General features: G+C 48.7%; 5 protein-coding genes across 5 annotated transcripts; 3 read left to right on the top strand and 2 right to left on the bottom strand.

The window, feature by feature from the left end:
* Nucleotides 1-5169: 5169 nt before the first annotated feature.
* On the top strand, nucleotides 5170-5664 carry N7478_010659 (uncharacterized protein; the record flags this gene model as incomplete). Its single annotated transcript, XM_056926873.1, has 2 exons — nucleotides 5170-5405; nucleotides 5496-5664. The coding sequence occupies 2 exons, from the start codon at nucleotides 5170-5172 to the stop codon at nucleotides 5662-5664; spliced, it is 405 nt and encodes a 134-aa protein (XP_056776243.1).
* A 538-nt stretch (nucleotides 5665-6202) lies between these two features.
* N7478_010658 (uncharacterized protein) lies at nucleotides 6203-7882 on the bottom strand (the record flags this gene model as incomplete). Its single annotated transcript, XM_056926872.1, has 2 exons — nucleotides 6203-7657; nucleotides 7706-7882. 2 exons carry the CDS (start codon nucleotides 7880-7882, stop codon nucleotides 6203-6205), a joined length of 1632 nt encoding a protein of 543 aa, XP_056776242.1.
* A 786-nt stretch (nucleotides 7883-8668) lies between these two features.
* N7478_010657 (uncharacterized protein) lies at nucleotides 8669-9775 on the bottom strand (the record flags this gene model as incomplete). Its single annotated transcript, XM_056926871.1, has 1 exon — nucleotides 8669-9775. One exon carries the CDS (start codon nucleotides 9773-9775, stop codon nucleotides 8669-8671), a length of 1107 nt encoding a protein of 368 aa, XP_056776241.1.
* A 1237-nt stretch (nucleotides 9776-11012) lies between these two features.
* On the top strand, nucleotides 11013-11684 carry N7478_010656 (uncharacterized protein; the record flags this gene model as incomplete). The annotated part of the gene is made up of 2 exons (XM_056926870.1): nucleotides 11013-11042; nucleotides 11154-11684. 2 exons carry the CDS (start codon nucleotides 11013-11015, stop codon nucleotides 11682-11684), a joined length of 561 nt encoding a protein of 186 aa, XP_056776240.1.
* Nucleotides 11685-13602: 1918 nt separating this feature from the next.
* Nucleotides 13603-14054, top strand: N7478_010655 (uncharacterized protein; the record flags this gene model as incomplete). The annotated part of the gene is made up of 2 exons (XM_056926869.1): nucleotides 13603-13951; nucleotides 14002-14054. The coding sequence occupies 2 exons, from the start codon at nucleotides 13603-13605 to the stop codon at nucleotides 14052-14054; spliced, it is 402 nt and encodes a 133-aa protein (XP_056776239.1).
* Between the last annotated feature and the right edge of the window lie 743 nt (nucleotides 14055-14797).

Below are 14797 nucleotides of genomic sequence, written 5' to 3'. Positions count from 1 at the left end.
AACTTCGGATACCACACAGCTAAAGCCTGGTTAGGGCGAGCTGCGCTTGGGAGCTACCCCAATTGAAGTCACCTAGTTGACCTTGAGCTTCAAGGACGCGGTGAAAGCCCATTAGTTGCTATGCTGCGGCAATATGACCCCATCATTTATGGAAACCTCTCATGAAGTCAAGTTTTTGGTTGACCTTGCTGCTGATCCCACTGTTGAACGTCGCATCCATGCCAACGCAGCGCTCACAAGACTGGTTGCAAGTCTGATTGCATAATTAGCTTGAACTGGGTAAATCCCTAGAGTATTGCTTGGACCATTGGAGCTCCCGCTGGCCTCTTTTCTATTTGTCTGATACGGTTTCCTGCTCACAAACGGTTGGGATTTCAAAAGCGTGAGCTGGTATAGCCCCAGCGAGAAGAGAATATGAGTAAAGATCAGCCGTTGGAAAAACACAGATGAGAACGATTCAATCGTCGTGGAAATTCAACGCTCGTGCATCGATGCTCACTTGTGAGATGAACTCATCCCAGGGAGACGCGTTGGGGAAATGACGTCACGCGAAGTTCGTTGTGGAAGAAAGACCTAAGTCTGATTCCGTCAATGTAGGCCGTCTTGAACATTCACAAGGCACTGGAAAGGTTGGCACTGTCTTTATATTTGAACTTGCTTCATGAGTCGGCCCATCGGAAAGCCCACGTAGCCACATGGACATATTATCGCGATTTGATGCTGGTGCCGGAACGGAGTCGCATCATTGGAATTGGCTCCTCAGATCTCCATCTTGACAATCAAGCTTCAACCAGCTTTATCCTCTTGCAGTATCTATTATCGGGTATCACCCCTTCAAACCGAAAATCAATGATACCGCAGACGCATCATAAACGGCCATGCCGACAGCGAGACGGCCACCAAGGTATATGAGTAGTACGCTTCAATAGCCCTGCCTCTCGATAAATGTGAAGTCCACATTGAAAAGCCTCAGCTCACAGCATGCCAAGAGCCCATCTCAACAGCATGTTAACAGATGCCGACGCGAAGAAGGTGATGCAAAGTGGCCTTGTCTAATGACAATGGAGATCCGCCATCGGAATGCATAATGCGGATCAAACAGCAGGTCTTGTCATAAACTGTTCATTTCGTGTAGGTGTTGACTTGGGTGAGGTGAGACAGGGAGCCACGCTAGCCGGCCCCTGTTAACATTCAGAGCCTGCACTGAAGCCGGCCTCGTGTCTAATGCCGCTTAAAACCAAGGTTCTGATAAGAAACGACGGCATTGCCAATGGGAGGCGCAGGGACCAGGTAACAAATATTTCGATCGACGTGAGCGGTCTGCTGGAACGATAATTAGCCATACGAATGTAAATGCGGGGGGCGGACGCGATAAAAGCCACCTGTTGGGTAATGTGGGTAATGCGCTTCTTATAGTAGACTCGTAGTGCGATTGGGGCGTAGTGTTCAGAGCATGCGTCGAAGAGTATGTTAAGTTGATACACGCATGGAGTGGGTGTGTAGGAAGCGTGTCGGTAATCAGTCGCACTATAGGCAATATTAGCATGAGTGGGGATACTCTGGTCAATGCCGAAAGTAGCTGATACATATGAAAACAGGCGTGAGTGCAACCCTTGCCAGCCAAGAAGTCGTTCAACATGGCTGCATAACTAGACGCAGTCCTCGGAGCTCTGAGTTGACCGACAATCCGTAGCTTGAGATATGAAGATTGATTTTCGTGACTGCGGACTCTATGCGCATTGCGTGTTCGGAGTTCGGTCTCGTCAACTGAAATGGCTCGCCCAATATACATAAAAAAGATGTTGGGTTAGAGCTCACACTGAGTTTGCTTGGCGAAACTGACCAACCCGTTTCGTGCTGAAGCTAACAAGGTTGACGAGGAGCTAGTTCCATCATTCAATAACATGGATCACGATTAGATCAGCAAGGGTTGATTGCAGACAGATGAATGTTATTCGTCCTGGGAAATCCGGATCAGATGAAGTGTGGGCGGATGAGGTTGAAACCATCGATAAAGCCTTGCAGTGGCCCTGGGTTTGCGTTTCATATTAGTGGCACGCGCCATGTATTGCGTACACACTGGCTTACTGCCGGTGTATCGATAGGTTTTGTGAATGGTCAATGATCTGTTATTAACGAATTGTTTGAGAAGTGCCATCACTCGCCCACGTTCTATAACGTGAAGGTTTGAACCATCTAGGCGCGTATTAATTTGGAAAATGCAGCGCATAGAGCCGGATGGGAAAGAGCGAGATCAGCCGATATGAATTAAGGACTTGATGGCATCACATCGTCATCGCTGATGTGGTTGATGAGCTGTTTCTTCTTTATAGCGTCTTTTGGTCTTGCAAGCGAAGTCGCAAGGCTAGAGACGCCTCAATATAGAGTGCGTCTCTTGTATTCGACGTGGAATTGGCCTTGCCTTGGGTACATGATGGGTGCTATGTCCGAAAACGAGTCCCTTGCTATCGAGTTCAATATCGAGAGGGTAGAAGCTCCATGAGCTATCCGGCCTCTGGGATAGCCCACGCCGGGACTTGGGAAGGGGGCCGTGAAGATCTCTGCCACAGAAAGGAAGTCAGCTCTATGTACATAGACATACTCAAAGATCGGGGGATACGGATCACACTCAGCGTTCTCCGGTATTCGTGATGTATCAACCCATTCACCTTTCTGTAGGAGGTTCCTGTGATACAGGTTCGTTTGGTCAGCGACTGACCTCATGGAGTTGGTATTGAGCCTACCGTATAAAGAGGCTCTACCTTAATATATCAGGGGTAGAGAGCCTGTCATGGTTGTCATCGAATTTATTCAGATCTGAAATGTACACAGACCGTTCGAGAAGCTCTGCTGTGAGATTGTTAGATAGGACATAGTACAGCTTCCATGGATCAAACGAATCTGACACCTCGCCTTGGTAGAGATTTTGCTGCCCCGGTGGACAGATTGGAAGTCTAGCGGAACCGAGGAAGAAACGGTGTTAGTGTAACCTTTAACTAAGGAAGGGTGGTACTCACGTATTAAAGGATTTGTATATTGCACCTTGAGGAAAAGTGTTATCAGTGAGAGATAGATAGTCTTGAGCTGATGACTGGGCACACTTACAAGTATAGACAAAATGAGATGATCAAAGTAAATCTTCGCAAGTGATATGTGCGAGGAGAGATGCAAGAGGAAAGTCAAGCAAGACGGGTGGGAGCATATTTATACCCTCCAGGGCGGAGTGCCTTGTCTTTCGCTTGGATCGAGAGTGGCAAATTGTGAGACTTTCTGATTATTCCTAGGCAAGAGGGAAAACGGCATACCAGCAAGCGGTTTTCTGCGCTCAAGGAACATAGCCACTCACCAGTGGTGAGCAAAAAGGATTAGCGAAGACCGAATGACAAAAACTTGGCAAGAACTAAGTTTCAGGTGGAATGCGGCCAGAAAATGCCACCAAGAAAGTAGAGCAGTGGCTATTAGAGAAACCGGAGTTTATTCACCAGCGGATTCAGTTGAATCAACAGCGATGAGCAAACATGAGGCGTCTCAAGAATATGCAGAATGACAAATAGTTGTAAAGGAGGAATCGTTGAGGCAGAGCTCTAGTCCCGGTAAGGCGAATTGGGGATGTAGAAAACGAGGTCGTAAACTTTATTCACTCGCGAATCAGTCGACTCAACGGGGATGAGCAGACAGGAGCTTGATCAACAATATTTGGAATGGCAGATACCTGTTGAAAGTGAAATTTGAGACGAGCACTAGAAAGTCCTCCGTTTGATTACTGACTTGTCTTCTGTTCTGGCTTTCTTCTGTTCTGGCTTTCGCTGACCCATTGACTAGCGGAAAAATAAATACTTACAAACAAAATGCATTTGCTCGCCCCGCTTCTACCACCTTTGTATGAGCGGACGAGGTGTGAACACAGCACAGGATACACGCCCAGGAGGAAACGTCAAAGTCGCCATCCCCCCTCAAGCATAATGTGAGCCATGGGCAACCCAAATTGGCAAGACCATAAAAATGCATGGTCATTAAGTTGAGCCAACACCGTGTACCTTGGATCCACACCGGTGCAGCCTGTGGGTCGAGGTGGGCCACCATATCCACTCTGGTGCCTCAACGTTGAGTAAACGACAGTGAATGATCAGCGAGGAAAGCAAGAAGCCCTCGGAGAATGATGGTGAATGAGAGATTGCTCAGTTTTGTACGACCCCCGAAAACTCTCCACATCGTCCTTGGAATCACTTTCCATTACATTTTGACCGTTCCAGCAAAAAGGACCGCTCCTCAAGTAGCGGGTGCAGGGCATACACTACTCTACGAAAGACACAAAAGTGCGTCACGCCAAAAGTTGAGAATTGGAGAAATTTATTCACTAAGTTGATATGAAATAGGCTTTTTGATAGTAATGCCATATTCATAGCATATTGACAATCACCAAGAGCCTAGAGCTCTCTGCAGCCTGTCCGCTGCCAATCTTGGTCAAATAATATCAGTTCTTAAGTAAAATGTGTGTCCACGTGGGACTCTGCACAAGTCCAGTAATTGATAGATGGAGGAATACCCTTGAATAGGAATCATGTAGGGTGCCTTCTCTCAGTGTGCAGCAAAGACAAAACCTGCAAGCCGTATACCTCAGTACTTCACAATAAGCCGCCAGAGCTTGGGCATCGTCAAGCGGAGATGACATGGAAGCCGCACGCAATTCGACGGGCCCCTTCAAAGTAGACCAATGGCCTGACCACACTCCTCCACCAGGGCACTTCGCACGCGCAGCATAATGCTGAGGACCTTCATTCTGACTCACTTCTCTGAGGCCACCGTACCACTGCTGTGAACCATGGGCGAGCCAGCTCTTTGCCCTCCGATTGCAACTGCGCCAATTTTGTGATTCGACCAGCACTTTCTGTGAGTCAGGAATACTACACACCCAGATGGAATGAACGGTCGTGGTGCTGTCTGCCGCGACATTATTGGCGATCCACTATCTGCTTTTGTAATTGAGTAAGCGGAAACCCCTTTGTCTGCTATCGTCTGATCCACTGCCATCATTTTCGACACCGAGATTGCGCCACCACTCCATGCCATAGGTTTCGCCCCTTCTTCGTTAATTTTCTCTTCATCTCTCATGTCTGATCTTTTCTAACTTTTCTTCTTTCCGTTCTCTTACCTCTTAAATCCACAGGAATGAAGCAGACGTCTGTTCAAAATCACTGTCACAAACCCAGTGTCTGGTCTGATGTGTATGATTTCCTGAGTCAAGCTGATGATGTTGAAGGAAAATATTCTAAAGACCCGATCAGATCACAAGCCGAGCCGGTTGCCATACTGACGAAACCGGATGGCAAATCGATCAAGAGGAGAAAAGAGCAACGCAGCCCATCACAATTATCAAATGGGCACGGAAAACACTCGTCGAGCCCGTAAGTTTCAGAACACTCTCGATATTGAATTTACTTTTGTGCTTCTTAGCTTAAAATTTTTGAGAGGAGGAATGTGCTGACACGAAACAGAAACCCCAAGCGCCGAGGAGCCAAACGCAAATACAGACTGAAGCGTCTCGCTGCCGATAACAAAGCTCTAACGGGTGAACTCGATATTCTGAAAAGCGAAGTCATGTTCTTGAAATCTCAATTGAACCACCAGAAGAAGGCGAAAGGTGTTTCATTCCAAGATAAATGACGACTGAGGAAAGAGCTTCTTTGGTACATTCATGTCACGACAACCGATTGTTGCGAGAAGAATTTTCGTGGCCTTTTTGTCATGAATTGCGCCAAAATGAGAACCCATAGGAACAAGTTCAGCCGCAAGTATAAGCAAGTCTTTGTTATCGATTGCGAATTCTTGGTAACGTTACAAATATATCACCATGGCAAGTAAGCAATAGATGATAGTCCCTATCTTGTGTATTTGGACTCCCAATTCTTTGGCCTAGCTTTTGAACCCCAAGGCTCCTCTTCGTCCAGCCTCAGCACACCCTCACCACCTATTATGTAGTCCTCTTTGACCTGGAAATTTGCGCGGGTCTGTCACAGTTCAATTTATTGGCTTATAGACGCAAGGGCAATTAGGCTACACAACATGTGCAGCGTGATGTTAGTCAGTGCTTATGATGCCCTCCTAGCTGTGTTGATATCAAGGACCGAGGTTGTCTAGCTACCACAGTAGATACAAGCCAAAGCGCTTCCAAAAGGATTCAGGTATACCGAAAGCAGAACGCTCATTTGAGGTCCTCTTTCTCTAAGCGGGCGAGAAGTCTACCTTGTAGTTCCAACTGAGCAAGAAGTTTTTCTTCCCGCGCCTTCTGCTCTGCCTCCCGGGCCTTCTGCTCTGCCTCCCGTTTCTCTTCTCGTTCCTTCTGATCCTTTTCTAGTTGCCTTTGTCGTATATTTTGTTCTTCAAGCTGGGCAAGGAGTCTCTCTTCCCGCGTCCTCTGCTCTGCCAGCTGTTGCTTCAGTGTTTGAACCATCATTCGCAGCTCTGGTTGCAGTGCGCGGCTTTGCGAGGATGCGGCTCTACGATACCCTGGGCGCTCCTGCGATCCAATGATGGACAGCTGTGACTCGACTTCATCGACGTCGATTCCCAAGGTATCGTCCTCTGGATCAGGCACTCTGCCAATGACGCGCATCAATCGATCGGTATGAATGCGCAAGAACTCACGGTCCACATTTTTCACGAATCGATAGCAGGTCCATCGATCTTCTAGGGTCCAGGCGTTGGGTTGTGCAATCGGCCACCGGTAGAACAAGACTTTATCTTCCTCAAACTCAGGATAGTAGCCGTATATACGAAAACCATCGAGCTCATGAGATATCGAAAATCCCAGAATTCGCCGATGCACCTCTTCTGTGCACCCAGCCGCTTGGCACAGCGAGACCACAGCTCGCAGCGCGATGCACATGCTGTGCATGTTTTGCCGGTCCGCGAGCTCCAGCGCTTGGTTTCCACATTTGATTTCAGCGGTCAGGTAAGGAAAGTACATGTCCTCGCGCGCCGTATACGGCGATTTTTCGTCGGGTCTGATGCCGAGCTTGCGTCGCTGGCTTTCCGTGAACACTGACCACTTCAATCCACGTGCATGGTCAGGCTGCGGCTTTGGACCATAAATCGGCTCAGTCTTCAGCCATGGATCATTGTATCCATCTATGACGTCTCTCAGGCCCTGCGTGCCCCTGATGAACTGATTTTCCGCGGATGGCATGATTAGGGGATGCAGGTCTACCAGGAGACGCGCTTCAGACCGGTTCCGCAGCGCGTAATGGAATCTGTCAATATACTCGTCATCGAATAGGGTGCCCTGGGGAGTTGCGATCGGCTGATGAAGGAGACGCTCACAGAGCGCGATGTCGTCGGGCATCGGGCCAGCTGGGGACGGCTGCATGAAGCAACCCTTGGTCTCCAGTATGGTCACATAGTTCACAGCACGGTAGGCGTATGACCGAGTATCACGAGCCGAGCTGCTTTCGCTATTGTCGGAGGAGACAGACCGAGCGCGTCCCCGGTCGGTAGAGATCGAGCGCGATCGGGATCGCTTGGATGCTGGTTCACTCATTTCTCCGACGGCAGCAGACTCCGGCGCTGGTATCCACTGGTATATTTGGTCTTCAAGCGGGGTGGACGTATGCGTGAGCGAGATTGGTGTCGTAGTTCGGTGTTCTGGGGGATTTGATTGCTATGCAGTTAGCTACTGGAACGTCGTCAACCCAGACACGCTACTCACTTTTCCAGGGTGCTCTGGCGAGGAGGGACAAAGCGGCTGTGATGATTTCCTACGGTCGTGCTTCCCCTGCAAAGGCTCTAGATTCGTGCTCAAGCTACCTCGCCGGGGAACTTTGGACGGCCGCTCCTCACCATCACTCTGCGAGTCGCATAGATCGGGCGACGTTCCACGTTTCATGACGGTGTGTTTGACCAATCAAGGGTATTCATCTTCCTGGTCAGCAGCACGCTTGGACAGAGGTCAAATGCGACGCGGCTTCAGCGGTCAGAGAATGTCGGGTATCGACTGGTGACGGAGGCCCTTGGCCAGCAGAACACGAGTCGGCGCCAAGACATCCAATCAATTCCTCCGCGGACCGTCATGGACCCACTATTTATGTCTCAGGGCCGCACTAGTTTGGGCGATGGAAGAAATGGTGTTTCAAAAGCTGAAGATTACACTCTTATGCTGGGAACTCCACTCCTTTTCTTGTGTGGTGACACATTGTACCAATCATCTCAGAAGTAAGGATTTATTTTGATCCCCACATCATGAGCAGCTATCTAGGCAGAGCTGTCGGTGTATCAGCACAGGGGCTCTGTGAAAGCCCGCCACTGCCGCCAGCTCCTATCCTAATGAGAGAAAGACAGTTTGATCTTGGGCCTTAGCATGAAAGCCGGTTCAACGAGGCCTACTATAGCTAGCCAGTTTACTACCCTGGTCACGAAATCGAGTTGCTCAGATGGGTCGCCCCCAAAGAGTGGAAACCGCGGTTTGCTTTTCGATTGAAAATACACATAAAATCTATGATAGGTCTCGATGATAGATAATCCCCCGTCTCGAAAGGATGCGCCTAGTAAGCCCTCCGGTCCATGTCATTGAGCACGTCTTGACTTGATTCTGGATTCTGCACCGTGCCTCCGAAACACCCATTCCGTTAGTGACAGGCTGAAAGAACCCGAGTGAAGAGATCGAGGGTATCGCTCAGACATCCAGCTTTGGCCTTCCATCGGACGCTTCTGATTCGACTCTGCATAAATTTTCTGCTGATCCCGTGGCAGATCCCGGGAGGTTACTGTCGAAGAAAGTCGATGCCGAAGAAAAGTCTTCGCGCAGACGAATATGATTATCAGGGTGCTTGTGTGGTGTCGATCCAAGCCCAGAGGCATGGGAAGGCGGCAAATCTTGTGGCAAGCGGACCTGGTTTAGCTCAGACCGCTCCTTCATGTCTGAGCGACCGTCTGGGCTTTTAATCTTTGCGTTCTGAGAGTTCGTATTGTCTGGTGGCCCTTGCTGGGTATAACTCTGTTGACAAATACACGGTGATGATTGCACGAGAGTGCAAAGGCGATTGAGCACAGAGAACTCCAGCTTTAGCTTTATGCTGTACACCACTGTCTTGAAACTGACTTGGATATAGTGCATTTTGTATTCTGTGATGAGGAGCAAAATATTCATGACGACCACGAGTACGTTCACCCAAATGAGGTGAATCATGACTTTGCGTCCATCGGGACCGCGCATCTGCGTGATCAATTTCAGCGACCGCATTGCTTCGCGCATATACAAACCGCAGATGATCAGGTCCTGGATGCAAAAGCCCGTCACTTGGATACGATCGTAGATCATGGCCGGCTGCACGAAGCGGGCATCGCCGCTGTTCACGCCAAAGAATACCACTGTCGTGGGTATGTGAAAGGCGCAGGCAGTGACGATAATCATCCATAAAACCCATCGCAGGAGGGTAGCGTCGCGGACAACAATCCTTAGTCGTGAATAGAGCATGATCGCTTGACCAGTGACCATCGCATACCATCCGATCATGAATGGAATGGAGACCGCCAGATTGGAAGACTGGGACATGAATCGAACCATTGCTGGGATAGCATGCACAAGGATCCCCCATGCTGCCACTTGCATGCTCCAAAAGTATAATCCACGGTAGCGCTTGAACGCACTGAAGATGAGGACGACAGTCTCGAGAGAATTGTATGCGCCGATTGAAAACATGGACACAATCTCGATGACTGCGATGTTTCGCATGAGGATGGCCCCAACATCCGGAGGGAGACTGGTGACAAGGGTGTCCATGGTTACAAGATGCGAGTAAAGGGAGCAGAGGCAGATAGTGTCAGAATAATTGAACAGCTGGAATAATGCGTTACTTAGGACCTGCTATCAAAGCTTTATAGCACAATGGTCGGACAGCACTGAGTCGTGTGTATGGTAGCGTCAATCACTCCCATCGAGAGAATTATATCAAATGCAAAAGTCTAATGTGAAAAGAATGATCCAGGCCTTCATGGCGTCCATTGATTCATGTCATTGTCTTTATCGTGGTGATTCTATCCACCAATGGCCGTGGCTCTTGTTTGTTCATGTTGGTGGGGAATTCCACTGTGAAAGGCGCGCGGTAGTGTCAGGACCGCGGATCAAAATTATGGTTGATAAACATTAGGCGAACCACGGATGTGGTCTTTTCGGGGAACTACGGACCTTCGTTTCTTAAATCTTGAACCACTTTCTGGTCAATTTACAAGCTTTTGTGAGCTCCATTCTTTTGTTGATACGCAGCTTCCGTTGACAGAATCGAGAAAGAATCACAAGCCCACAGTGGGTCCAGATGGTTAGACAGGGTTAGAAAATCCCGCATGTATTCAGTGAACCTTGGGTAACTTGACAGTGATAGTGACGCTTTCCAGAATTATCGAAGGATAAAGAAGTCAGACGAGTGGATGTGCTTTGTTGGAACGGCAAATCTCCTCACAAGGCTGGGGAGCTGACAACACTCTATATAGAAGTAGAAGGCATCATTCAAGGGCTGATCAACAAGGGATCTAGTCCCTTCAATATCTCAAAGCCCATTCAGAAGCGTAGGATGGAGCGCTGTAAATACTATGGGCGGACCTGCATGAAAGCCCCTCTATAAACGCTAGCACAATTTCGATTTAGCTAATAGGATTCTCCGTGGAACCAGAGCCCCCACGTTTCATGCCTGCCAAGATTCAAGATCCGTGGAGCGGATTGGTCGATCAGTGGCTCCACAGGAGGGTTACCCCTGGCGTGACAAGTCGGGAAATGCATCAATACAGATTTACGCTATAGTATCGTGACAGTGAGCTCGGTGAGCGTGTTTGGCGGTATTGGAGAAGTACATGAAGTCTGTGGCTTCCCGTATCGGCTCCTGAGGGTCTCTCCTACCACAAACCTGTCTTGCATCTAGGACGTCTCCTCACTGTGACGATCAATTTCTCGACGCGCAAAGCCCAGTTTACCAAGACACGAGTCCCTTTATAGCCCACATCAATCTGCAAGGCTAGCGTGGATCATGGCCGCGGGCGTACCGAGTAACAAGTTGGTCAGTCGCCATCCTCCATATTTTTAAGATCACGCTCGTTCGCAGGACTCGTGGACAATTGATCTTAATTCTTGCTCTCTGTGCACATTCGCTGACCGCACCGCATTCTAGGATCGTGTAAAATCACGGGACAGCAGGAAATACCGGAAGGCAATATACCAGAAATGCTTTGCGGTCACAAATGCATGCGAGGAAGAGTTCTATCAGGCACTTGGCGAAAAGGACGCGCAGATCGCCGGCATGCAGATGGAAATACAACGTCTCCATGCCGACAGGGCCGAGGATGCCGCCAAAATCCAGCGGCAAGTGATGGAGAATGAGAGGCTCTCCTCTGAAGCACGAAGCCTGGAAAACGAACTGCATGAGTTGCATCAGCAGATGAATCTCATGGCTACCAACATGCAAGCACAAATCCAGCAGCAGGAGAATCAGCTGGCTTCACAGCGTGCGATTGGCGAGATCGCTGCGGCGAATGCTCTACTCTGGAGCATGGTCAACAATCCAGCGAGTGGACCGCAGCTTCCTTATATGCCAGAGTCAGGATTGGCTGACGGAGGCTGGCCTGACCAAAGCATCCTCCACTTTCCTGCCCACGAATCTTTCCTTCAACCACAGCACTCGGTTGATCCTAAATTAACATGAGTCTTGGGTCCGGCGAAGCACGGTGGGGGTTCAGGATCACGAGCAGCCTGGGGCTAGATAGAACAAGGAGCGGTCGCCCTTGGCACACTGTACAATTAAGAGTAATTGTACTGAAACCCATCACGGTTGTTCCTGCCATTTAAGCCATTACCAGCAAAGCCTTTGCCATAGTAATAGATAATATCGTCATTCTAAGCTCTCCTATCCTATACGCCTAAGCTGCAACAAACCTTTTGTGCTGAGCGGAGTGGCGTAGTGGATATTTGGTGTCAACGCCGTCCAGATCCATAACTCAATCTTCGGTTAGTTTCTCCCCGAGCCTGGCAGTGTCCTGGGTACCCACTTCCCGCGACAAGCACCGGAAAATAAAATCCTGCGACTAGATGCCCGTGCATACTCTCTGTGAGCGATTGAGCCGGTCCCTCATGATGATGCACGTGTATGAAGGTAATGAGGTGAAAAGAGCGTGGAGGCCTTTGACTAGCGTATTCTGCCTGCAGCTAATAGTTTTGTCCGCCGTCTTCAGCGTTCTGCAGGCTGCAATATTGACTTTAATTGCACAATAGTAGACCAATCATTGTCCCGCGACATTTGGGCCACGGTGGATCCCGGGCGTCAAATTTGATCGACGCTGGGTGTGGACGGATTCAGGGTAGACGCGAAGCAATACTCATATTGAGCCCCACTCAGGTCCGGAAAAAGTCAATTCATAGCGCGTCCATGGTTGTGACATTTGGAATAGTCTCCCGGATAGTCAAAAGACAAACGCTTAGTACCTGCCTTTCTCTCTACTGGCCTTGCAACCAGCGAACCTGTTTTGAAATCGGGAAGCGTTGTTTATTCTCGAGAAATTTGTGGCTTCTCTGCATGCCAGGGTTGACACTGCATACGGCAGACCTACAGGTGTGACGTAAGCGGAATTATATCATATTGATTACGGTCGCGATAAGTGTACGTACGGCCCATGGTTCCGACAACCCACTGCCAAGTCAACGGATCGCCGTCCACAGTTCAGAGTGACCCGCTTTGTATCCTAATTTTACTTTGTACCACATAGCTTTCCACGAACTGTCTTCCAACTTCCTGCCTCCCATGTGTCTACTGCGGGGGGGGGGGGATTTCCGATCAAATCCTCCCATTCAATGAGTCAATTTTCTTCACACAATGTACCGGTCAAGGTTTCTAGACTGGAGAATGGTTAAGCTATCCAGATCTCTGGTCCTGTACTAGTGAAAGCCACTCAGGCGAGGTCCCCGTCTAATTCGCGGGATATTGTGATGCTTGTTGTTTCAACTTCAACCCAGCCGTGATAGAAAATAGTGTTTTTTACGACAGTCGACAATCCTTTCTTTCCGTAGAATTCAGTGTAACCTTCCATTGAAAACTTTCTGGTGGCGGTGCTCGTTGCTTAGAACCTTTGCAACCTTGGCCAGCTATAAATTCGTCTAGTCGAAGATTCTCACCCTCATTTGTTCTTGCTATCATTCACTGAGCTCCTTCTCTGACAGGGGTACTTTCGCTTCAAAAGCGCTTGTAAACTGCCCTCACCCAGGTAGGTAGGCTCTTGCCAACCTTTATTGCGTAGACCGAATGTTGATCCCGATTTAGGGCGCTATTGAGTGATTGCCACTTTTTAGTTCAACAAGTCGCGTCCGATTCTGTTCAGCTCTGCCAAGAGGTTGCAAGAGGTCAACCATGGACCTTGCCAGCCCCGTGTTAGAACTTTGGGAGATGCAACATGGCGCCCACCAGGAGTACTTTTTGAGCGACCAAAGAATGAATTGCTTGTCAATGGCGATTCTCCATAAAGCGGCAACTGTTCATCCATGAGAACACTCCTGGGTAAGAACATTTTCATACCCATTTCAATCACTTGCTTCCCGCCAAACGGTCATAAACACTACCCCTCAAGTGCATGATGACGCCCCATAATGCAGTCGGTTGGTCAGCCTGGGAGGAGGAAAACCTTCTTCCCTGGCTCGAATCTAATCGAAACTTGACCTGGAAGGCTTTGTCAATTGCCTATTGGCAGCAGTATCGTGTAAGACGAAGTGTTGAGTCTCTACGAGGGAAAAAGCACCACATCCTTCGAAAGCGCCGCGACGCTAGTAGCTCATCCATTGCGCGTGAATCCAAGGTATCAAAGTGTGCAGACTGCAAATGTCAGGGGAAGGCACTGAGGCGTCGAGGCAAACGACGGCTTAATGATTTACCCTCGCATCAATCAAACCGCAATGACTCTGCAAAGTCGAAAAGACCATCCGCTGGTAAGGTGTCTCCTTGATTTGAATTTTTACCAAACTGATCCATATCACAGATCCGACACTGATGCCAGCAGACTACATTCAGCTTGGTGATAGTAGGGAATGATGATGGGTTTGTGATTGTGTTTGGAGCCCGGAGATTGGGGGCTTGGAGTGTATGACGGTACCGTACGGAAGATAAATGGCACACATTGACAGACATAGAAATTCTTTACGAAAACTTGCATGAATATACAACTCATCCTCTCCCATCATGCACCATAAGTTCTTAGGTCTCAAGAAAGAGATACTTATTTCTATCACATGGAAGCCATGTAGACGTCATATTTGAGGAAGAAATCTGCGACACCCAAAGCTTCATGCTGAGTGTCCTTGAATGCCCATCATTGAACTGCATTTTGACCTAACAGCGCGCTGCTAGTAATATACCGAAATCACCATGGTTGCAAAAATCAAATTTGTTGAACGAAATCCACCTACGTAACAAATGGTAGTCGGTGCCTCTGCATCTCGACCAAAGCTTGACCCTGGCTAGAGGCAAGCCCCAGGTCTGCTATCTTTCTTCTCTACTGCCTTGTCAGTATTTAAGACTGCCATTAAATTTGACAAGCAGATTTAGGTGGAACATACATGCAGTGAATAGGTAATAAGCTCATTTCGAGAAAGTCACTTTTTGGCGTACCAATGATCGAGGATTGCCAAAATATGGCTTGTGACGATGTATAGAAAGGTGTATTGACCGTAGTTCTCAGGTGACAATGAATGCACTAATGGTGTTAATGCTCCTGGTGAGGCTTGAAAAACATCTTCTATCATCACTATCTCACTTCAATCCACCGCACCATCAGA

The sequence above is a fragment of the Penicillium angulare genome (genome assembly GCF_028827245.1).
Source record: "Penicillium angulare strain IBT 27051 chromosome Unknown utg000007l_segment0_segment0, whole genome shotgun sequence".
Lineage (NCBI taxonomy): Eukaryota > Fungi > Ascomycota > Eurotiomycetes > Eurotiales > Aspergillaceae > Penicillium > Penicillium angulare.
The sequence above is the reverse complement of the archived record's forward strand: the minus strand, read 5'-3'. Positions and strand labels throughout refer to the sequence as shown.